The sequence below is a fragment of the Delphinus delphis genome, chromosome 10 (assembly GCF_949987515.2).
Source record: "Delphinus delphis chromosome 10, mDelDel1.2, whole genome shotgun sequence".
NCBI classification, from domain to species: domain Eukaryota; kingdom Metazoa; phylum Chordata; class Mammalia; order Artiodactyla; family Delphinidae; genus Delphinus; species Delphinus delphis.
In genome coordinates this window covers 52,672,137-52,695,388 of record NC_082692.2, presented here as the reverse complement: position 1 = coordinate 52,695,388, position 23,252 = coordinate 52,672,137, and the positions used below count along the sequence as shown (strand labels likewise).

At 43.5% G+C, this 23,252-nt stretch overlaps 1 protein-coding gene across 5 annotated transcripts in view; it reads left to right on the top strand.

Annotated features, from left to right (window-relative positions):
- Nucleotides 1-22,919, top strand: part of UBP1 (upstream binding protein 1) — a 70,701-nt gene extending 47,782 nt beyond the window's left edge. For 2 of the 5 annotated variants that reach the window (XM_060022104.1, XM_060022105.1), the window contains 13 exons: nucleotides 457-562; nucleotides 1,744-1,850; nucleotides 4,184-4,336; nucleotides 4,439-4,549; nucleotides 4,993-5,100; nucleotides 10,254-10,357; nucleotides 12,651-12,705; nucleotides 12,953-13,046; nucleotides 15,994-16,084; nucleotides 16,841-16,950; nucleotides 17,995-18,137; nucleotides 18,843-18,894; nucleotides 20,909-22,919. In XM_060022104.1, the coding sequence (XP_059878087.1) occupies nucleotides 457-562; nucleotides 1,744-1,850; nucleotides 4,184-4,336; nucleotides 4,439-4,549; nucleotides 4,993-5,100; nucleotides 10,254-10,357; nucleotides 12,651-12,705; nucleotides 12,953-13,046; nucleotides 15,994-16,084; nucleotides 16,841-16,950; nucleotides 17,995-18,137; nucleotides 18,843-18,894; nucleotides 20,909-20,946 (1,272 nt within the window). In that variant the 3' untranslated portion in view covers nucleotides 20,947-22,919. Of the gene's footprint in view, nucleotides 1-456; nucleotides 563-1,743; nucleotides 1,851-4,183; nucleotides 4,337-4,438; nucleotides 4,550-4,992; nucleotides 5,101-10,253; nucleotides 10,358-12,650; nucleotides 12,706-12,952; nucleotides 13,047-15,993; nucleotides 16,085-16,251; nucleotides 16,376-16,840; nucleotides 16,951-17,994; nucleotides 18,138-18,842; nucleotides 18,895-20,908 lie in introns of those variants that run through there. The other 3 variants (XM_060022106.1, XM_060022107.1, XM_060022108.1) reach the window with 2 other exon arrangements.
- The last annotated feature ends 333 nt before the right edge of the window (nucleotides 22,920-23,252 follow it).

Sequence of the window (23,252 nt, the reverse complement as noted above, 5' to 3'; positions counted from 1 at the left end):
TCCACATCAAAAAAAAAAAAGTTAAAAAAAATGATAGTAATAATTCTTTGCACCAAATAATTGTACCCATACCCAGGTATCCAAGAACAAAACACTGTTTTGTAAAACACTTACAAAATGTTTAAAGCAGAATTTGTTTTTGTTTTTTTGTGGTACGCGGGCCTCTCACTGTTGTGGCCTCTCCCGTTGAGGAGCACAGGCTCCAGACGCGCAGGCTCAGTGGCCATGGCTCACGGGCCCAGCCACTCCGCGGCATGTGGGATCTTCCCGGACCAGGACACGAACCCGTGTCCCCTGCATCGGCAGGCGGACTCTCAACCACTGCGCCACCAGGGAAGCCCCAGAATTTGTTTTTGTATGCTTTTCTATTATAGGCTAATGCATAAGAAGTGAAAACACTTGTGCTTTTTAGCTGGAACAATTTTGAAGTGCTCATTTCCCCTACTTATTCCATAGAGCATCATAAGAGTTGTGTTCCATGACAGACGGCTCCAATATACAGAGCATCAGCAACTTGAAGGTTGGAAGTGGAATCGCCCAGGAGACAGACTCCTCGATTTAGGTACAAGTCAGAAGACCACGGAGAGATGAGGCAGTTGTTTAGCTATACCTGTGAATATGCTAGCACCACACCATGGGTGATTGCGTAGAGAGTTTTAGTCACCTGTGTGACTTGAGTTGTTTTATGTATGTATGTATTTTAACATCTTTATTGGAGTATAATTGCTTTACAGTGTTGTGTTAGTTTCTGTTGTATAACAGAGTGAATCAGCTGTATGCATACATATATCCCCATATGCATTCCCTTTTGCATCTCCCTCCCACCCTCCTTATTCCACCCCTCTAGGTGGGCACAAAGCACCGAGCTGATCTCCCTGTGCCATGCAGCTGCTGCCCACTAGCTATCTATTTTACATTTACACGTAGTGTATGTATGTCCATGCCACTCTCTCACTTTGTCCCAGCTTACCCTTCCCCCTCCCTGTGTCCTCAAGTCCTTTCTCTACGTCTGTGTCTTTATTCCTGTCCTGCCCCTGGGTTCATCAGAACCATTTTTTTTTTAGATTCCATATATATGTGTTAGCCTACAGTATTCGTTTTTCTCTTTCTGACTTAACTTCACTCTGTATGACAGACTCTAGGTCCATCCCTCTCACTACAAATGACTCAATTTCGTTTCTTTTTATGGCTGAGTAATATTCCATTGTATATATGTACCACATCTTCTTTATCCATTCATCTGTTGATAGACACTTAGGTTGCTTCCATGTCCTGGCTATTGTAAATAGAGCTGCAGTGAACATTGTGGCACACGTCTCTTTTTGAATTATGGTTTTCTCAGGATACATGCCCAGTAGTGGGATTGCTGGCTCGTATGGTAGTTCTATTTTTAGTTTTTTAAGGAACCTCCATACTATTTGAGTAGTTTTATAGTTAAAAATGAAGTTGTTTTTGGTGCTTAACGAAACTGAGCCAGGAATTTTATGAGTTTTAAACCATTTATTTCATTTTTGATTGGCATCATCCATCATATTCTTAATAAAATGAAATAGAAATCATGGTGGGAGAAAGTATGATACACATTAGGTGGGTTTTTATGTTGAAATGATTGACCATGGAGAACATTGAAGGGAAAAGTTCAGCAGGGAGGTATAATAATTTCATTAGAACAGAATCATAGTAGATTGTAACCTTTTAATCATTCATAGTTTTGTTTCTGTGTCACTTCTTTTTAAAATACAGATATTCCAATGTCTGTGGGAATAATTGACACAAAGACAAATCCAAGCCAGTTAAATGCAGTTGAATTTCTGTGGGATCCTGCAAAACGCACATCTGCTTTCATTCAGGTTTGGATTCTTACATTATTAGAGTTATACTAGCGTCATTCAGGAGGCTGTGGGTGAGCTTGAATTCTTGATACGTGATATCATTTTCTTTAAATACTTATTTGTAAACTATCTTGTAATGTTTTTTATACACACACACACAACACACTCTGTTAAGTTAGAGTTAATCTACTAAATTCATCATTTATGGACTAACCTATAAAGACAATCTTAATATGTAAAGCATTATTTAAATATCACTTTTACCACTGGTAGTAACAATAATCAAAACTTCCATTCTTCTTAAGATGCATTTCTCTTGAACAAAACCTGCTGTTTTAAAGGATATGATTGAAAAAAGTGTAGTTTTAAGATTCTGTCTAGCTTTATTTAAAAATATTTTAATACTGACATTTTCAATCCCCCACAAAAGTGAGAGGATAATAATGAATCCTCTTGTGCCCATCTCCTGGCTTCGACAGTTATTAGTAGTTTCCCCTTTTTGGTTATTGGTGGAATACTGTAAAGCAGCACCCAGGCATTTCATTTCACCCATGAATACTCAGTTTGTGTCTCCTAAGACAGGGGTCGCCAACCCCTGGGCCACGGACTGTTAGTGTCCATGGCCTGTTAGGAACCGGGCTGCACAGCAGGAGGTGAGCGGCAGGCTAGCGAGCGAAGTTTCATCTGTATTTACAGCCACTCCCTGTCACCCACATTACCACCTGAGCTCCGCCTCCTGTAGATCAGTGGCGGCATTAGATTCTCAAACGATCATGAACCCTACTGTGAACTGTGCATGCAAGGGATGTGAACCGTACTGTGAACTGCGCATGCAAGGGATCTAGGTTGCGTGCTCCTTATGAGAATCTAATGCCTGATGACCTGAGGTGGAGCTGAGGCTGTGATGCTAGCGCTGGGGAGCGGCTGCAAATACAGATTATCATTAGCAGAGAGGTTTGACTGCACAGAGACCATAATAAATCAATTGCTTGCAGACTCATATCAAAACCCTCTCAGTGAGTGGCAAGTGAAAACAAGCTCAGGGCTCCCACTCATTTTGCATTATGCTGAGTTGTATAATTATTTCATTATATATTACAATGTAATAACAATAGAAATAAAGTGCACAGTAAATGTAATGCACTCGAATCATCCCAAAACCATCCCCACCCCACCCCCAGTCTATGGAAAAATTGTCTTCCATGAAACCAGTCCCTGGGGCCAAAAAAGTTGGGGACTGCTGTCCTAAGAGATTAGTTTTTGAAAAACAGATATGGTATTATTATATGTAAAATAAAATCAACAGTAATTCTAATAGTATGTTCAAATTTGTAAATGGTGAAATGAAAACTACTGAGTAGGTAATCTTTATATAGAGAAGGAAAATCAGTTAATTGCTGACTGGCCGAAGTAGGCTATGATTTGTGTGAACTATAGAGAATTTAGTATTTTGCATTTTCGTGGTCTTCCAAGTAGTATCACCCATCAGCTAATAATCAGTAGGGCCATGGTTCCTATTAGTTGAATATTTTCTCATATTGTTCATCTGACAGGGTGACTGGGTATGTGGTGAATGAGAGCAATGGAAGAGCTGGCCTTACCTCTCAGGCTGTGTACAGTCTTGGTGCAGAAATCAGTTTTAACCTTGAGTCCTTAGAAGAGGGGGTGTGTAGCAGTCAGAAATTACCAAGGTCTTGTTAATGACACTGTGCCATGCCCTGGAGCTGTCACCATGGTGTTGTTGCAAGAGTGGGCAGAAGTGGTGGGAAAATGAATACTGCCCTCAGGATCCTCTGTGAACTGTGAAGCGTTGACAGGAGAGTTCAGATGGATGCAGGTGGAGTGAGGAGTGGGCTTGGTGGACTGTGGAAGCTCCCCAGGCGAAGGATCACGAGTTGATGACCGTAGGAACAGCAATGAGGTGACTAGCTGGCTGGAGTTGGGGTGATGGCAGTAGAGGGCAAACAGCAGGGGCTCTGAGTAACGAGGTGATGGTTGCTGTGGATTGAGCCCCACGCAAGGCTGAGGACCGTGGGTCCAGTCTGGGGTGGGAGTAGGGGACAGACACAGGAAGCTCATCATTGGAGCAAGTCCTGCCTTCGAGGAGGGCACTGGAATGGGGCAGAGCCCATTCCCACAAAGTTCAGGAGGGCTCAGCTGGATTTGTGAAAGGAAAGTCATACATGTTTAAAACAGTTAGAAATTCACAACAGACACCTGAGTAATAGGTGGGAGTTCCTTTTAAAGGATCTTGAATTCATACCTGTGGCCCAACATCTGAAAGGGAGCAAAGTAGAAGGGTAATCAGTGGACAAGACTTTGAATCCATTTCAGCCTGACTCATTTTCTAGGTACACTGCATCAGCACAGAATTTACTCCCCGGAAGCACGGAGGTGAAAAGGGAGTGCCTTTTAGGATCCAGGTTGACACCTTTAAGCAGAATGAAAATGGAGAATACACAGATCATCTACACTCAGCTAGCTGCCAAATCAAAGTTTTTAAGGTAAGAGATGGAAACTAGGCTTTGAGGAAGTGAGGCCCAGTGTTGCTGGTAAAGGTGTTTGTCTGAAGCCTGATAGATGAAAAAGTCTACTTTGTTTTTAAGCCGAAAGGTGCAGATAGGAAACAAAAAACTGATCGAGAGAAGATGGAGAAGAGAACCGCTCATGAGAAGGAGAAGTACCAGCCGTCCTATGACACCACGGTCCTCACAGAGGTAATGCGGGCACCATTCCGGTTCTGAGGAGAAGCCGGGCTGTGCACTCTGGCACCACCTCTGAGGATGAGTTTGGCTGCAAAGGGTCTGGGAAGATTGGGTGGTAGATTGACATAATGTTCTTGGTGAAATTTGTGGGGAAGATATTCTCTTTAAATTTGGGGATTTTAATAGATTCGTTTCCTGGGTGGGATCGTGGACGAAGATGCTGAAATCCCAATCAGGTCTCAGAAACAGACCTTAAAATCCTTGGAGTTGATAGAAATTATTGTTGGGGCCCAGAATGTCCGATGTTTGTCACTGCTGGGGTTTTGCATCTTCCTTACCTTTGAATCCTGCTAGTCATACGTTTGTTTAATTGGACGGCAGAGGCATAAACAGGGTATTAGATCTTTCTTTGTATAATGAAAAGACATTGATCCCAATCTTTGGTGTTTGTCCAGATGAGGCTTGAGCCTATAATTGAAGATGCAGTTGAACATGAGCAGAAAAAGTCCAGCAAGCGGACTTTGCCAGCAGACTACGGTGATTCTCTGGCAAAGCGAGGCAGTGTAAGGGCTTCTGCTTCTCTTTTCATTGTGCAAGAAACCTTGTGCAGTGTTAGATATAGGACCAACTTCCACTGAAAAGTAAAGCCAAATTTGTTTTTGATGTCCTTGTCTTGATTTAATTTGCTTTTGTTTAGACTTCCTGCTTTCTGTTTGTTCCTCACTGAGGAAAATTTCCTAAATCTAACACTTTCAAACAAAGTTGACCATATTGGGTGGTTTTGGAGAGAAAACAAATGACACTCAAAAATGTGTTCCCTCCCTGTCTCCTTCCTTTCCTCCCTCCCTCTCTCTCCTTTGCACATACACTTGCTTTACGAGCACTGAAATTAATTGAAAATACTTTCTTTAGTAAAATAGTTATTTTTGTGTAATTAAAAAAGGTTTTTGCTTTTTCGTGTGTGTAACTGATAAGAAAGTGTCACAGATATTTGGAGAAATTATGGCAGCAAGCTTGATGTTAACATACGCAGTACTTTGTGTCCCATTTCCCTGCATGGAGCGTAAGAATGTGTCTGCTTTTAAAAGCCTGATTGGCAGCACTGGTAGAAAAACAATCCTTGACTGCATTAGTGTTTCCTCTTGGCACCTGCATTGTGACCTTATGCTTCAGGCCAGCATAGGACACCTTGCTACACTCAGCCCTGGTTCCCCACTGTAGTCCAGGGGGGTTTTGGTTGAATATGAACTTTGCCAGCTTATTAAGTAGAGCAGATCTTTATTTTATAACACAGTTCTTCATCAAACAGTTGACAAAGGGTTATCTTGTTATATAAACTTAGATCAGCTATATACCAGCAGTAAATGTAAACAGAGAACATTAAATAATTTTTAAAAATAACTTATCATACATATTAATGGTTACTGTTTCATCATTGCAGTGTTTATACTATCAAGGTGCCAGAAATGGAGTTTTCACTCTGACACATGTATCTGTAATTATCTGTAGACTATGAAAGCCACAGGCATTATCACAGGAACATTATTTCCAAATTAAAGCATTGAGTGAAAATATTTTAAATGCTTCTATATGCATTTAAATAATATATGCAATAAAACTGAAAATGTCCTCTCTGAGGGGCAGGGGAGCACACCATGTTGCATTTTCTTTAAGTGGGCTTTTTTGATTCAAATCAGAAGTTGTATGGAACAACTGTATGCTCCTTCCCCAGAACGCCCGCCCCTCCAGTTTTATCTTTTTATTCTCCTAATTTCCCAGCTGAAGACACAAATGGTTCTTAGTAAACTTTTTTTGGGAGACACTGGTAATTCAAATCACTTTTCCCCTTTTGTTATAAACTAATTAAAAGGAATGGTTCTGATAATTTGTAAATTAAAGAAATCTGTTATAGCCTAGAGCTCATCCGAAGATGCAAGTCTAAAGTATGCAAAACGTCAGCAGTTCACTGGCCTGGGATTTCACATCTTCCAAGTGTGCATTGCTTGCTTCCCCAGGGCTGCATTTGGTTTGGTTAAGATACTTCTAGGGGTGGTTAGAGGTCTTCTTGGAAACCTGTTCATTAAAAGCAAGGTACAGATGAATCCCTTAAAAAAGAAAATCCGCAGCATTTTATATATTTCTTCAAGCACCTACAAAAGAAGGCCAGCATTTCTTACAGTTCTCTGATAGTTACAATTGGCTTTCAATTGAAAGGGTGTCCAGACTTACCTGTCAAAGCTACATGGCGCTGTGTGAGATGGTCCTGCACTGAATAGAGGCAGCACTGTAGGTTCCCGAGAGCCACAGCACAACCAAACCCTTAGTGTCTCTGTTGGTCTTTGCATCTGAGCTGTATTTCATCGGCTCAAATCTGGCTTGCCAGTGTCTACAGTCTGCAGTGAGTCCTCATTTTCTAATCTGCCTGGGGAGGGACTTTGTTCATAGTGTACCAAAGCTGTGACTCTACAAGGCCAGGCCAGATATCGCTGGAGCCTTGATGAATCAGTACCATTGCTTACTTTTAAAGATAGGGAAGAATGACAAGGTAGAAGAAACACTGAAAATATTCCTTGGTATGCCTGTACTCTCCTGGGTCAAGACTGTAAGAGAAACTTACGAAAAAAGCAGGTGGGAGAGCCTTGGTGTTTCATCCGGCCTGGCCATTGAAGAACTTGGAATCCATCATTTCTAAAAGTAGAGGCCTCCTAACAGGACCAGTTTTCATTGAATGCTAGTTTTCCTGTGTTCTGTGAATTGAGTCTCCTACTTATTGGGCAAGTTTTAGATGTCAAACAGCCCTGCTTTTCTACTGCTAGAAGAATCTAGATGTGTAAAAGTGAAATAGGTATGTTTATGGAGTTTCAGTAAATTTGGTGTCTTTGCTGTATCACCTGCCATGCTCACTTGGAGCTTTTGATGGCTTTATTTCCTCAAACAGCTGGCAATAATTACCAAAGCAGATCTGGGGAGACTTGATGATATTGAAAGGTCTATACGGTTTTGATGTGCGTGTTATGCCGTGTTGTAATATTTTGTATCTGGGGAGAATGGTGTAGCGGGAAGATCTTCCAAGTAGTAGAGGTGACCATGAGCATGTGACACCCGCAAGTTAGGAGACCTGCCAGGCGGCCCACAGCATCTTGGGTTCCTCAAACTGTATAAGCTGGGGAGGTACTACTTTGTAAACTGGAAAGAAAAACAAAAGACCCTAGTTTAAAAAGAATGGGCATTGTGTAAAATGTCATTTATAGTGAAATTGGTACAACATGCAGAGAGGGTTTAGCAATGCATTCCAGCCAAATTAGATTTCTTTTTTGAAAGTTGATAATAGTTGAAACATTAAGTCTGCAGTCATTTTCCCCATTTCTGAGGGGATACCTAATGGGTAGTTGTAAAGAATGTTGAGATGATGGGATTTGTTTTATTTTCTTTGTACCCATGCTTTTTTTTTTTTTAATTTATTTTTGGTTGCATCAGGTCTTTGTTGCTGCGCGTGGGCTTTCTCTGGTCGCGGCGAGTGGGGGCTACTCTTCGTTGTGGTGTGGGCTTCTCATTGCGGTGGCTTCTCTTGTTGTGGTGCGTGGGCCTCAGTAGTTGTGGCTCGTGGGCTCAGCAGCCGTGGCTTGTGGGCTCTAGAGCACAGGCTCAGTAGTTGTGGCACACGGGCTTAGTTGCTCCACGGCATGTGGGATCTTCCCGGGCCAGGGCTCGAACCCATGTCCCCTGCATTGGCAGGCGGGTTCTTAACCACTGCGCCACCAAGGAAGCCCTGTACCCATGCTGTTGATGGGTGTCAGACACGCTGTTTGAAGCTCCTGTAACCATTGGGGAGACTTGGTTTCTGAGCTCAGAGTCCTTCACACTAGTGGTCTTAACTTCACTCAAAAGAATTTTGAAAAAGAATATACTCCTTGCACATTTTTAGGTTGACATCTGAAAGTTTTCATCATAAATTTAAATAGTTCCAAAGGATTTCAAAAAAGGGGGGGATATATGTATACATATAGCTGATTCACTTTGCTGTACAGTAGAAACTAACAAAACATTGTAAAGCAACTGTACTGCAATAAAAAATTTTTTTTAAATAGCTGCAAAGGAAACAATTTTCTGACATACTTGAATATCTGTATTTACAACTTAAGGTGAAGCCATCACTTTAGTTAAGTCTGAAATTTTACTCTGCTCTTCCTTCTTCATCTCATGTTTTCTCCTCCACTCCCCTTAAATAATATTGTCCAAATAGGACATACTTTCATGCCTGGAGATCTTTTAATGGTCACCTTAATTACTTTTTTACAACAAACAATATAACTTGAAATTTAATTTTTAAAATTTCCTGTGACCATGTAAGACTTAAGTCAGTTGAGGAATTTAAAACTTATTATTTTTACCAGTTTATCAAAACAACAAATCATACAAATTTTGATGAATAATTTTTAACTATAAAAATAGAAATGTTATTGGAAATGCATTTTGAATGATGAGACAGGGTAGAACATACTTAAATTCTAGATTTTTTATAGGTAAGAGAAACTTTGTTTAGATAAATTTATTTTTCTTTCAGCAGTGTCATTCAGGTCTTGGAACTCCTTCTGAGATACCTGCCAGAAATTCCAATGATCTCTCTTTGTATGATCTAATAAATTATTTCAGTGTCTGTCAGCTGACAAGATGTCCTCCTGAATTATTTTGAAAGCAAAGAATTGAAAACCCCCTGACGTAGAGAAGAATTTTAGAGTCGTGTACTTTCTTAGTGTCTACCCTGATTTCTCTGAATGGTCTTTAACTTGGCTTTTGGCAGAGCCTTACACCCCACAGCCATGGTGAGACAGGATGCCGTCTGTGTGTGAAATGGGAGGAGAGTGCTTATGAAAGGGGACCTTTGAAACCCAGGGCGTTCTCAGCCTTAGAAAGAATACCGTGGAGTGAGATGAATTCCCTCCATCCTCAGCACTTGAGGCCACCCTGGCCTATTCAGCATGTTTTGACTTTAGCTTTTTCAGTATTCCTAATTGGAATAGTGTGTCTTTGTATCTTGGCTCTATTTTTGGTCAGAATTGTGCCAAGGGCTGAAAAATATTTAAGTCCACCCTGCTCCTTCTAGAAAGTATAAACAATAAACGTAGGTAGGTAGGTAGATGGCTACAGGCAGTACCATCCACAGTTGATGTATTTTGATGTTGGGCCTGTCTCATCTTACTTGGGGATGATCGTGAACCTTAGAGAGATCGGAGAAGTACATGGGTACCGGTGAGGCTGCTCCTTGGGGAAGAGGGTGGAAAGAGCACTAGGTGGGACAGATCTACTGTCCTTGTCACCACGCGATGTCAAACATTGCTTCTGAATCCTTTCTTGCCTCTGCTGTTCTTTAAACCTCGATAGGTACCCACTGGGGAATGGATGAAGAGGGAGGTGAAAGTTCTTGAAAGCACATTGTACTTAAGCACACATTTAAAACACCTTTAGAAATGTTTGCTGCTGTCGTCACCTCAGGTCCTCTCTGAGAGTAATCAGTGTCTAGACACGCACAGCAGGTAACATTTTCCCTGCCACACACCAGTCAGTTTGATGCGTTTCTGTGAGGTTGCTTGATGAATGTTAGGTGTCTTGTGTTTCACGATCTTGCATTTGGCCAGACTAGAGAGTGAATTACAAGGCTATTACTCCCATGTACTTTAGAAGCGAACCATTAATTTATTTCTGTTTCTGTCCGCAGTGCTCTCCATGGCCCGACACCCCCACCGCCTATGTGAATAGCAGCCCTTCCACGGCGCCCACCTTCACGGCCCCGCAGCAGAGCGCTTGCAGCGTCCCGGACAGGTAGCCGGTGTGCGTGACGAGTGCCCGTGCTCCTTTATGTCCCTTCCTGTCAAGTTACGCAGCCTCTTTGTGTGTGTATCTGGGGTATGTGGTAATTAGAAATAGCCTGCTGCAGGGCAAAACTGTCTTTTCTTCACCTTCCCGCCTTTTTGCTCCTAGCCCCCTTGTGCCTCACACACTCACAACTGTGGAAATTATAGAAAAGGTTGCATTTTCAAGGTATATTCTTTGTGAGATAAAATCAGCATTAATGGGCTTCATGGATAGAGAAAAGGACAGTGAGTTATTAAGGTGAAACTGTGACTTGAATATGTTACAATTGAGTTTATGGTAAAGTACACTTCAATGCTCACCATGTCGAACAAAGATCATTTTCTACCCTATTTCTTCTCCCTCCCAAAGACACTAATTTTTTTTTTTTAATTAAGTCTTTAAAACTTAAAGGAAGGACTTTCCATTTTAAAGACTTGCTCTGGTTTTAGAAATGGGAATGGTGGGCTCTGTTCATCCTAGTTTCTGGCCTTGACTATTAGCTGCTGGTCAGCAATGCCCCAGGGAGGTTGTCCTTCCTGGGGCTTTGCTCAGGAGCTCCTGCTGAGTAGTCAGATCAGAAGGTCCCCGCTGTTATGACATTTCTTGCTGGGAAGTAAAATTATGAAAGTTAAGACCATAAAGGAGGGAATTCCCTGGTGGTCCAGTGGTTAGGACTCAGTGCCTTCACTGCTGTGGCCCAGTTCAGTCCCTGGTCGGGGAACTAAGATCCCGCAAGCCACGGGGTGCGGGGAAAAGAAAGAAAAAAAGGAAAGCGTTCTCATTTTTGTACTCTGGTCACGCCAGCTCGGGCCGCTATAACAAACACCAGGGACTGAGTGGCTTATAAACAATAGAAATTCATTTCTCCCAGCCTGGGGGCTGCGTGTCCAGGGGCTGGATGCTGGCCGGAACGGGTTCTGGTGAGGACTCTCTCCGGGTGCAGGCTACCAGCCTGTGTGCTCACCCAGCGGAGAGCAGAGGGGAGGAGGCAGACTCTTACGACTCTTAACGAAGTCACTGATCCCATTCCTGGGGCTCCGTCCTCACAGCTTCTTCTAATGCTCATTACTTCCCAAAGGCTCCACCTCCTAATACTGTCCAGCACGTTGGGGGTAAGGTTTCCACCTGTGGTTTTTGAGGGGACACAAACATTCAGTCTGTAGCAGGGTCTGGTGAGAAAACAAAGGAGAACATGCCTTTTCCCAGAGACGATGGATAGACCAAGAGGCAGCTTGTTTCCATGTAGGTTATTGTGCTTCAGGGTAGGGGGATACTCCTGGACTCTGGGACCAGCATGTCACCATGCAGGGGACTGAATAATCCTAGAAAATGACAACAGTTTCAGAGAGGAGCTGTGAATTCGTGTACACACAGGCTCACTAGATATTTCCCGAGAGCCCACGGTGCCCAGCACTGTTCCGGGTACTGTGATGTGAGTGAGAGAAAGCCCTGTCTGAAGGAGCTCAAGTTCTAGTGGGCAGAGGACAGTAAACAATCAACATGGTAAACCTAAGTAACTGGGGTACAGGTGCTAAGAAGGGACCAGAAAGGTGGATGCACTCCCTGAGCAGCTGTCCTCATTTTCCCCTGGAAACACAGGGTTAGTGGCACAAGTTTGTTTCTTTTGTTCTCTTGAATTTCACCCTGTTTAATCATGGATAAATATATTCATTAAAGGGATATTATTTTTATTTTGGCTTAGGTTTACTATATCATTTCTTATAGCTCATAATCAGATTTTTTTGCAGTTATTTTCAACTGTTTATCTTATTTGATTCTCAAACTTTTTTCCTAACTAAAATGAATGAGTATCTGTCATTTTCCTGGCACCCCTGGAAATCATTGGAGCCCTTTTGTGTCATGAAACATGACTTTTTTTACTAGAACAGATGTAGGAGGAGAAGGCACAAATTAAACCGTCCTCTGTGTCTTAACTTTTTTTGTTGTTTTTTTTTTTTTTTTGGTCGCACTGCGCAGCTTGTGAGGGATCTCAGTTCCACAACCAGGGGTTGAACCTGGGCCATGTCAGTGAAAGCGCCAAGTCCTAACCACTGGAACGCCAGGGAATTCCCTTCTGTGTCTTAATCTTATCAACATATTGACTCCTTGACCAGTTGTGCACTCTTTTTGCATAGTTACATTGCTCTGTCCCACAGTATTATTTTGAATTCACCTAGTTTAATAGCCTTTAATGTCTTGATTAAAAAATATATATCATAATAATCATTCTTTTCTTCCTTCCCCCCTTCCTTCTCCCCAGCAATTCTTCTTCCCCAAATCATCAAGGAGATGGAGTTTCACAGGCCTCTAGTGAAGTAAGTATCTTTACCCTGAACTATCATGCTTTCAGGGTCCTGCATTTTGAAGCCTCTGACAGGGGTTTGAGTCATTGTTTGGGTCACTGAATAATCACACCTGTGCTCTTCGTGGGTGTTTTAAACTTTAAACCTGGAGGATTTCTGTGTTTTGTTTAAATGTTCTTTATAACATGCCAGTGACTTGGATTATTTTTTGTAAGCCTTAATAGTTTCTTCTGTTTGTGTTCATTTTCTTTGTTAATAGCAACTTCAGCCTTCAGCCACGATCCAGGAAACACAACAATGGCTGCTCAAAAACAGATTCTCTTCCTACACAAGACTGTTCTCCAATTTTTTAGGTATGTTTGTGTTTGTGTGTGCACACGCACACGTTTGTTTTTGTACTTTTATTAGCTGTAATTAAATTTTGGGGAAGTAACTGTATGTAGATTCGTAAGAAGTTGCCCAGACCTGTACAGGGAGCTGCCCAGTGTCCCCAGTGGTAGTGTCTTGCAGACCTATGGTGCAGGATCAGAACAGGAACTCGATGCTGTTTCACCAGGTTTACATGCCCTCATTTTTGTATACATGTATATAGATATATGCAATTTTTTTGATTTTATTAACTTTTTATTTGAAATAATTTTTGCTTTGCAGTAAGTTGCAAAAATAACACAGATATGTTCCAGTGTACCCTTCACTCAGTTTCTCACATACATACATAGTACAGTATCAAAACCAGGAAATTGATATTGGTGCTATGTGTGTATATAGTTCTGTGTCATTTTATCACATGTATAGATTGTATGCCCACCACCACCGAAGTTAGGATGCAGAATCTTGCCATCACCACAGGGATCTCCCTAATTACCCCTCCCCCACGATCCCTAATACCTAGCAACCATTAATGTATTTTCTGTCTCCATGATTTTGTCATTTCGAAAATGTTACATAAATGGAATCATACAGTATGTTACCTTTTTTTCTCTCAGCACAAGGCCCTTACTTCCATCCAAGATGTTGTATCAATAGTTTGTTCCTCTTTATTGCTATGTAGCATTAGAGGGTATGAATGTACTCACATATGGTTTTTATAGACTTAAGTTTTTTTCTTGCCTAGTAAGCTACGGGAGTATTTAGATGTAATTTCAGAAAGGACCGGGCGGTGCTGCTTCAGCTGGTGCTATAGGAAGCCTGTTTGGAGGGACAGTAATAGATAACGCCAGCTGGGGCAGGGGCAGCATTTCCTAAACATATTTGGCCCTGGGACCCTTTCCCGACAGAACACTTAGTAACATGTCCTGGCCAAACTCCTCCTGGGCCACGGTGAAGTAGCAGCTGGCTCTCCTTAGCCCATGGTGTTGGGGGACCATCCAAATGCAGCTCGAGCCTTTTAAGAGGAGAGAACATGTGTGCACACAGCTGGCCTAGAGGAAAGCCTGGTTTCACAAAGAACGTGGTTTTCTATTACATCAGCCCTTTATTTCTGTGCTTGTGTCATGGTTAGTCATTCCCCAGGTAGCGCTTTGTCTCTTTAAAATTAAAGTGCTGGGTGAAAGTCGTTGGCTAGCTGGGATGCACATTTTTATGATTAAGTAAGCCTTTTATCTGTGAAAAACTCATTTAAAAATTTCAGCGTGTTGCGGGATGTGGGGCGCATCTTGGAGGCTCACAGGGGAGACAGGGAGAGCACTGCACAGTCGGAAGGCTCTGCCACGAGGGCCCAGGTTCCTGTTCTGTCAGACGATGCGTGTTATAGTTCTGAGTGGTGATCGCGGTGGCTTGGCCTCCTGCCTTTTCCTTCCCCTGTGAGCTTCCCAACAGTAGAAAGGCGAGGAGAGGGAGGCTTCTTTCTCTTAGCGTGTTAGGCAGTCATGTTTTGGAGAGGGCTGTGCAGTGTCTGTCCAGCTCTGTGTGTGGGTGAAGGATGGGCACACACGTCTCTGGTCGCTCCTGGGAGCCCTGTTGGCAGAGGTGTGTATGGAAAGCCCCCTGGTAGAGATGACAGCGTCTGTCTCTGCTTACCTGACTCCATAAACAGCTCCAACAGTGCTCGTGCCTCATGGGAGATGTGCTTCTCTGGTCTTTGTCCTTTTACAAACTAGAAGATGATTAGGCTCTTAACATTCAAGCCCTCAAAAGTAGATAACTCCATTAATCTCGTTACATATGTAAGTGGATATTTATCATATGGAGGTCATGCTTTAATCCCAGAGGGCATCTTCATTCTCCCAATAAACTACATCTGAGCGTCAATAAAAGGTAAAACAAAAGATTGTAGACACACTCAAACGTAAAACATAGAAGAAATAGTCTGATGAGCTCCTGTGTCACCACACCCAGCTCCAGAGACGTCCAGCCTAGATCAGTGTCATTCTCTCCCACTCCCCCCACGTTCCCTTTCTGTCCTACTTTAAAGCAAATGCTAGATACCATGTCACTTACACACCAAATACTTATGGGGGAAACCTTAAGTATAATATGCAATTCTCTGTCATGCTTTTGTATTAAAACTGGCTGCTGTGATGGAGTTGTTTGTTACAGAATGTTGCACTGTATGTAGCATGTTACAGTATAAAGAAACCTAGTCCTGGGGCTTCCCTGGTGGTGCAGTGATTGGGAGTCCGCCTGCCGATGCAGGGGACATGGGTTCGTGCCCCGGTCCGGGAAGATTCCCACATGCCGCGGAGCGGCTGGGCTGGTGAGCCATGGCTGGTGAGCCACGGCCGCTGAGCCTGCGCGTCCGGAGCCTGTGCTCCGCAACGGGAGAGGCCACAACAGTGAGAGGCCCGTGTATCGCAAAAATAATAAATAACTAAATAAAAAAGAGACCTAGTCCTAGCTCTGCTGCCAACTTGTGTGCCTTTGGGCAGGTCCCCCAAACTCTGACTTCCATTTCTTCCTTTTGTAAATTAAAGATTGGTCTGGGTCATCTCAAGGTGAACTGTCTGGGGTCAGAATCATGCTCATCTTCACGAGCTCCACCCAGCCAGAATAAGGCAGGCACTGAAATCCTGTATTGGGAAGACACATTCCTGTCGGCCCTTTGCTCTTGGCTCATTGCTCTGATTTTCCAGCCTCTGGGCTTCTGAGTTCCTTCTTGATAGAGAACATGGAGAGCCAGCATTCTCTTTGGCTGTGAGGGACAGGTATGTGTGTGTGTGTTGTTCATGTGTACGTGTATACACAGGAGACCTGGCGATGGCTTCGAAGGACGTTAAACTGTGAAGACAGATGCTGCAGAGTAGCCTGTACTGCTGGTTCTTCTCCCATTTCCTTGAGAAGATTCTTTTTGCTCTTCTCCAGGTGCCGACTTGTTAAAACTGACAAAGGAAGATCTAGTACAAATTTGTGGTGCAGCCGATGGAATTCGGCTCTATAATTCACTGAAGTCAAGGTAAAATACCGTGTTTAAAAGGAACTGTTCTGCTTGAAATAAGAATGTGCCCTTGTTCGCGTGGGGACTGCGGGCAGGATGTGTCCACGCCACGTCGGCGTGTGCCCTTGCGCTGTGGCCGCTGGCCCGCCGTGCTCACGAGGAGACTGTTTTGTGTACACCTTCAGGCAGGCCCAGATATGATGCAGGCACTGAGGGCAGAGGTAGACTGTAAGACTAGAAATGCACATGGGCAGGACTGTGGTCTGGAAGACGACTGGGTTTGTTGCCAAGAAAACAAACTTCTCATTTAGGTGAGCTATACAGAATCTATGGTTTTCAAGGTCATGTGACACTACTAAACAGTTATTAAAAATGTAAACTTCTAATTGTGAATTAAAATGATAGAACTGTAAACTGTGCTGGCTTTTAAGATCCATTTACTATCGTTGGTATTTCTAGACTTGTGGTGTGAGAATTCCATTAAACTGAATTTTACTGATGTTACATTGCTGACATAATCTTGAAACTTAAATTTACCAGCATCTGACCGACCATCTCAATGGTTTAGAGTCTGGATCATCAGATTAGACCACCTGTGATAACCTGTGATAGTTGGTGTGAGGTGTGTGTTTTTATATTCTTCCTAGTAAATTATTTCGTATAATGAAGTAACGTTGTAAAGTTCTCCTAAGGAAATAGACCCTAGATTCTTGTAGCTGTCGCTTGCGCGTGCAGCCCTCCTGCCGGCTCACAAGCGCTGTCTTCTGGTTGCAGGTCGGTGCGGCCCCGCCTGACCCTCTACGTCTGCCGCGAGCAGCCGGCGCCGCAGGGGCAGCAGCAGGCAGCGGGTGGCGGGGGCGACAGCAGCGCCGCCACACCCTACGGTGGGTATGGGCGGGCAGGGATGGGGGGGCCAGGACACTCGGCTTCCTGCCACTGTCCTTCTGAGTTGGTGGGGACCACTGGGTTGTCCTGGCAGCAGTGAGAGGCAGTGGCCCTTCTCGGCTGTTGTTATGATAAAATTTAATTTTAAAAGAACAAGTGTAGGGCAGAGTATGGCACCCCTGCTTTAGAGCCTCTCTGTAGTCTTACCTTAATTGTAGTTCCAAATTCTAAGCAAAGGTTTCTGTACTCACACACATGAAAAAACCCTTGTTTGGGGAAGCAAAGTAAAAGCACTGATATTCCTGATCCGTGTTTGGCTTGAGTCAGTAGTAGAGCAGGACCTGCGAGACTCAGGCTCACTGCAGATGTGCCTGACGCTTTGCAGACAAGGGCTGCTGCATCGTCACGTGTTCCAAAAACAGCTGGGCTTTCTGTGGAGAAGCAGGAGGCCTCGTGGTCCACATCCTTAGCTTCTCGTGTGCCGTCTTCTACACTGTTTTTAATTCTTTAGGGGAAAGGAAGAGGGGAGAGGTAGCTTTTATTCTTTAGGATAAATTCCCAGTAGTAGGTTTACTGAATCAAAAACTATGACCTTTTTAGAGTTCTTTTTATATATGGCTAGAAATACATAGCATTTTTGAAAATGGCTTTCTTTCGGTGTAACTTACATACCACAAAGTCCTCCCACTGCAAGCGCACAATTCAGCGATACTTTAATCAGTTTACAGTTTTGCAGCCATCGCCACAATCCAGTTTTAGTCCCATTACTCCAGAATGATCATCTGTGCCCATCTGCAGTCACTTCCTGCTTGCTTTTAAGATAAAACCTCAGATACTTTTGTACAGAGGTTAATGTTAATTAAATTATGTGTGAGCATAGATAATGTATTATTATATTCATATGGGTAGTAAGGGGAGAAGTATTCTTATCTTTATAATTTTTATATTTCTTTAGTACTTTGAAAGGAGTGATCTTCCAATAGATGAGGTGGAAAATAGATCAAAGATTACTGCTAAAATGCTGTTCTTATTTTTTATTTCAGTTTATCATGCAATCTACTTAGAAGAAATGGTTGCTTCAGAAGTTGCTCGAAAACTTGCGTTGGTGTTTAATATTCCTTTCCACCAAATTAACCAGGTTTACAGACAGGGTCCCACCGGTATTCACATTCTTGTTAGCGATCAGGTAACTGGCATGCCCTTTTCCCTTTCACACTGATATTTACTTTTATATGTATTACTGAAGTGCTATAGGAAAAAAGTCTGTGACTCCTTTGGCAAGTACTCATGAGAATCATTTTCAGAGTTGGGAATCAAGATTGGGAAGAATTTATAACCAAGAGTTCTAGGTGTCCTGAGTGGTAGAAGGAATACAGGTAAAGGAGAACCGGAGCTCCGATCCCGCCCTCTTTGAACTCCGACACTGGTCACTGGGGGGCTCTGGGTTAGCGAGCCTTTGGCCCTTTTTAGCAAGGCATTTGAATGTGTTTTCCTTTTGTGTACTATTTGATGGCTGATTTTAAAAAGCTGTGAGGTTAGAAGGGCAGTTCACTGCCGCCCCGTGTTCAGTGACAAGCAAGTAAGAGCACTTTGGCAGCAACTTTTTGTTAGTCACTATCACAGAACCCAGCAGCGAATGCCTCCCCGTGGGCTGGAGGGTGACTGACCAGATCGCCGGGCCCCCATGGGCAAGCACGGTCAGCACCGAGCTGGCCAGTACAGCAGGTGTAAGCCCTTGCTACCTCACACTGCCTATTTGAATTACCATTTTGGCCGTTGAGTCCTGTACTTGTACAGCTATATATAGATTATGACATTTTTCTTTTACTACTTTTACTCAGTTAAGAAAAGACACTTGGATCTTAATTATACATCTGCTTTATCCTTCTAGATGGTTCAGAACTTTCAAGATGAGAGTTGTTTTTTATTCTCCACAGTAAAAGGTACGTGTGTCTTGAAATGCGAGAATCATGAAAGATAGTGTGTGCCTGAAATCAGCAGTCATCTTGCATATTTACTTTTGGAAATGCTGGCTTTACTAATTTTAAGAAGTTTGAAAAAGGAATCAAGGAAATATTTCTAGTGACTGAAATATTGTGGAAATTAACTAGCAAGTAAGGAAGAGGAATCAGTCCTTCTGGATGCCTGGAGAAAAACCCCAGTCCATTTAGCGAACATTTTACTGAGCACCTCATGTCAGACACATGCCGTTGGTGCTAGAAAGGTCTTCCCCTCCTGTAGTGGGGAAAGGAAACCAGAATTGGTCCATAGATACACACAGATTACAAATAGGTAATTTAAGTGCCATGAATGAATGGGGAAGTGGGGTTGCTTGTGGATGAGGGGGCCACGCAGCTGTGGAGGCTTCTCTGAGGAGCTGTCACGAACGCTGAGACCTGGAGCCTGAGGGGGAACTGAACACACGAGGAGCAGCACCCCAGCTGGCGCGGGGCCGGGTGCAGAGGAAGGAGCGTGGCTGCTCTGGAGGCCTGAGAGGGCCCGTGGCTGCTGTGCAGGGCGAGGACAAGCAGAGCTGGAGGCGGGTCTGGTAGGCAATGCCTGGCGGTGGTGGGAGTTTAGATTTTATTTGAAATGCATTGCAAAGTCAGTGATGTTGTTTAAACAGACGAGTAACGTGAATAGATTTTTCTTTTCTTCCACTCGCAACTCTGTGGAGACAGATAAGAAGGTGGGAAAACTGGAGGCAGGAGATGTCATCTAGATGAGAGGTGACGGGATCTTGGACGCTGATAGACAGGGCCCTGCTGGGCTCCACATTGGAGGGAGGAGTGGTTGTGACTCTCACAGGAGCAGCTGGGCAGGCGGTGGTCAGTGGTCCCGGTGGAGAGGTAGGCGGGCTTGGGGGAAGCGGCCAAGGCTTCTGTTTTAGGACGTGGAAATCATAGCCGGCTGGGGCTGGCAAGAGAGGCCTGGGCTTGAGGTGTAAACCTGGAAGCCTTCAGTGTGTCCGCCGTGACTCAAAGCAGTAGAAATTCTTGAGGTTGTGGAGGGAGAGAATGTGAAGAGCGGGCCCAGACGGGATTCAGTAGAGTTCCAGTTACAGGGCTGGATAAAGGAGGGTTTTTTTAAATGTAAAGTTACTATGAGAAGAGACCTTTGAAAGTCTGATGAGTTAAGATCTAAAGCTGCACCTCAAAGAGCATGATGTCACGTGTCACCCTTTCCTGGGAAGAGAGCAGCCCACCTAGAAGGCAGGGGCTGAAGTTAGGACTTCACCCTGTGCCTGGCGTGTCTCCCAAGCCACCAAGTTAACCTGCGGTGCAGGGCTGTGTAGTCTGTGAACTGGCCCACTTTATCTTTTCTCATCAGACATGTTTAGTTTAGCACCCTTCTGGCTCAATTTTTCGTTCTCAAAACAATGCAGTTTTTACTCTGCAAAACTCACACTGTCTATAAAAGAGGCAGCTCGTACAGTGAACGCGTGGCTGCGTCCTGTGAAGGCGGTGGGGTTTCTGGTGTCAGGCATCACAGGACGTCCCCGGCTTGCTCAGTGTACTGTTTTCAGACATTGGTCCTTATGGAAAAATTCATTTGTTCCTTGATGACCGCCTGTACTGCTGCTTCTCGCCATCTCCCGAGAAACACTAGGCCATCGCGCAAAAGTAGTGATGTGTTTTTTTAAAATGTTTCAGATCTACTTTTGAGGAGTTCAAAAATTATTTCCAGAAAAGGTGGATGTAAGCACCCAGTTCATTGGATAGTCTGTGCCCTGTGCCTTGCCCTCAGGTCGGGGGTGGGGCGGGCCAAGGGAATGTGCATGTGATGCTGCCGTAGGCAAGAGGGACTGGAGCAAGTTAGCTTGTTTTCCTCTCGAATATTTAAAGGTACCCTCTGAACTGGGGCGGGGGGTTGTAGAGTTCTAGGAGTGTTCAACGTAGTCTTGATTCTCCAGCCTGGTAAAAAATTGAGCCTAACGTCCCTTTCTTTTTTCCACAGCTGAAAACGGCGGTGGCGTCCACATAATTTTGAAGTGACGTCTTGACGTAGTCTGAACTCTATTCAGCACCAGTTAAAGTTACGCTTAAAAGTGTGTGAAGACTGAATCCAAGAAGTCTTGGGATTGGATTTTACCGTATGAAATGTTTCATATTGAAAACACAGGATGACCCTTCTCACAAGCTGGATGAGAGGCACGTCTCCTTCGCTTCACTGCCTCGGCCTCGGCCCGGGACAGTGAGCACGTCGGGCCCCGGTGCAGGTAGGCCGCCTGCTTCTCTGCCAGAGAGGCCAGTAGACACAGTCCCTAGAAGCAGCCTTCGCTGTCTTTTTACACTGTATGCGGTTTGGAAATGAATGTAAAGACGTACTGTGGGCATTTACCTTTCTGGGCCAGTTCGGCTTCTGCTGCCGGGACCTTATGCTGACCTGGGTCGGGGTGGGGGGGCACTGGCTGCTGAGGGGCCAGTGCCAAATCCACGTGTGGAGAGAGGGAGGCCGGCGCTGATACGGGCCGATCACTGGTCAGGGGAGAGGCTTGGCGCCTTCTTGGAAAAAATCATGTCTAAGGGTGCGCATCTGCCGTGATCATGCCAGATCGGAGAAGCCCCAAGCCAGGAAGAGGGGCGTGAAGCAAACTGCATTATCAAGAGTACCTTGGTGAGAGGATCAGTGTAAATCCTAATAGGTACAAAGACTTTTGTGTTTTTGCTTTGTCACAGATTTATTGAAAAACTTTTTGCTTCTGCTTCCGTTTTTAGCATTTTGGTTTTCATTTTTGAAGCCCCAATGCCTTTTAAACTCATGTGGTTTTCTTTCTCCTTTTCCTCCCTCTCTCTGTCTCTGACCACCCACCCCACCCTGCACCATACTGTTGTTGAACTTTTTTAAAGACCTGTCCCCAACATTGGAAATACACCTAAGCAGGAGAAAACAGTGTGATAGTTTCTGACTTGGTGTTAAGGGGTCTTCATTATCAAGAGTTGAAATTTATTTGTGGAACACTAGACATCACAAACACTATATTGTATCATCAAAATTCCTCACATTTCTCTAATATGGAGCTTTAGTACAATCACGGGTAACATTCTGGTGATTATTTAGGGACTTTTTTATACACCACATAATAGCTTCTTTTTCTATAAAAAGAGTGCCTCTTTCACAAAACCAATGCTTGTTGGCCAGTATACTTTCCAAAGGGAATCACTGTTTTTGCAATTTTTTCTACTATCAATCAATCAATCAATCAATCATTATTATCTCTTCCCTTCACCCGAAGCCTTCCCAAAATTCATCAGCAAGCATTTGAGGCCTGTGGTGTACTAGACACAATTTTCTTTTCAAACTTCGATTCCATTTTAATTATACCATCTCTGTCCGTTTACCCAGTGTCTTGGTTTTGAGTGTATTATTTGATCCTTATCTTTGTTCAGGCAGAAATAAGAATGGGTGATTTTGAGTTTAAAATCTCTCCCAGAAGACAAAACTACTTCAGTGGGTGAAAGCTTTGGCATTTTATGTTTTATTCATAAAGGGGGTTATTTGATATGAAAAAGTAATGTCTCTAAATATTCCATCTTTGGTTTGAAAATATCCATAACAACTTGTATAGACCCTAAAGCAGGAGAGCTTTCCTTTCCGTCATTTTCCCTTTGCTTTTGTATGACCACATGTTTTCTGTACCAGTCACTTGGGAAAGAAGTGAGCTTCTCTCTTAATTAATTGTTTAGAGTTTTGCTTGTCTATTTAGCATTCCTTTTTGAGTCTCAAGATTTATGGAACAATAAATGTCATTTTTAATGCTGTGTGCTATTTTGAATTCCTCATCAGGTTTTACAAGTGGGGTAAAAATAATTAAAGCTCATCAAACTTGAAATGACACCAAGCAGCACATTAGTCTGTCCCAGTGAAACAGGTTAAATTATGGCACCAGCAAATTTGCTACTTTGTTTTTTTAATAGTAGGATGTACACATTTCAGTATAATAAATGTTTTCCGATTGTTTTGCAAATGTGTGTCTCATTTAAAATCCAAGTTCCTGCCAGTGTGTCACCTCATGTCATAGAATCAAGGAGTTCACTGTGTATGTTCTGAGTACACACCAGTCCCAATGTTGTTATAAGAGCTGATGGGAGTGTGTGTTTTCAGTTTGTTTCCTCAAAGCTGATGCAAACTGAGGACAGCTTATCCAGTGACTGTGCCACACTTAAAGGGGAAGCAAACCTGATTTTTCTTAACAGAGGTTCTCCTGTTTTGTAGATGTGGTCCAACGTCATTCAGCCAGAGTCCAGCAGCTGTGAGAGGTTGTGTCCGGGCTCAAAAGAGATAATGTATAGAAGGCCCA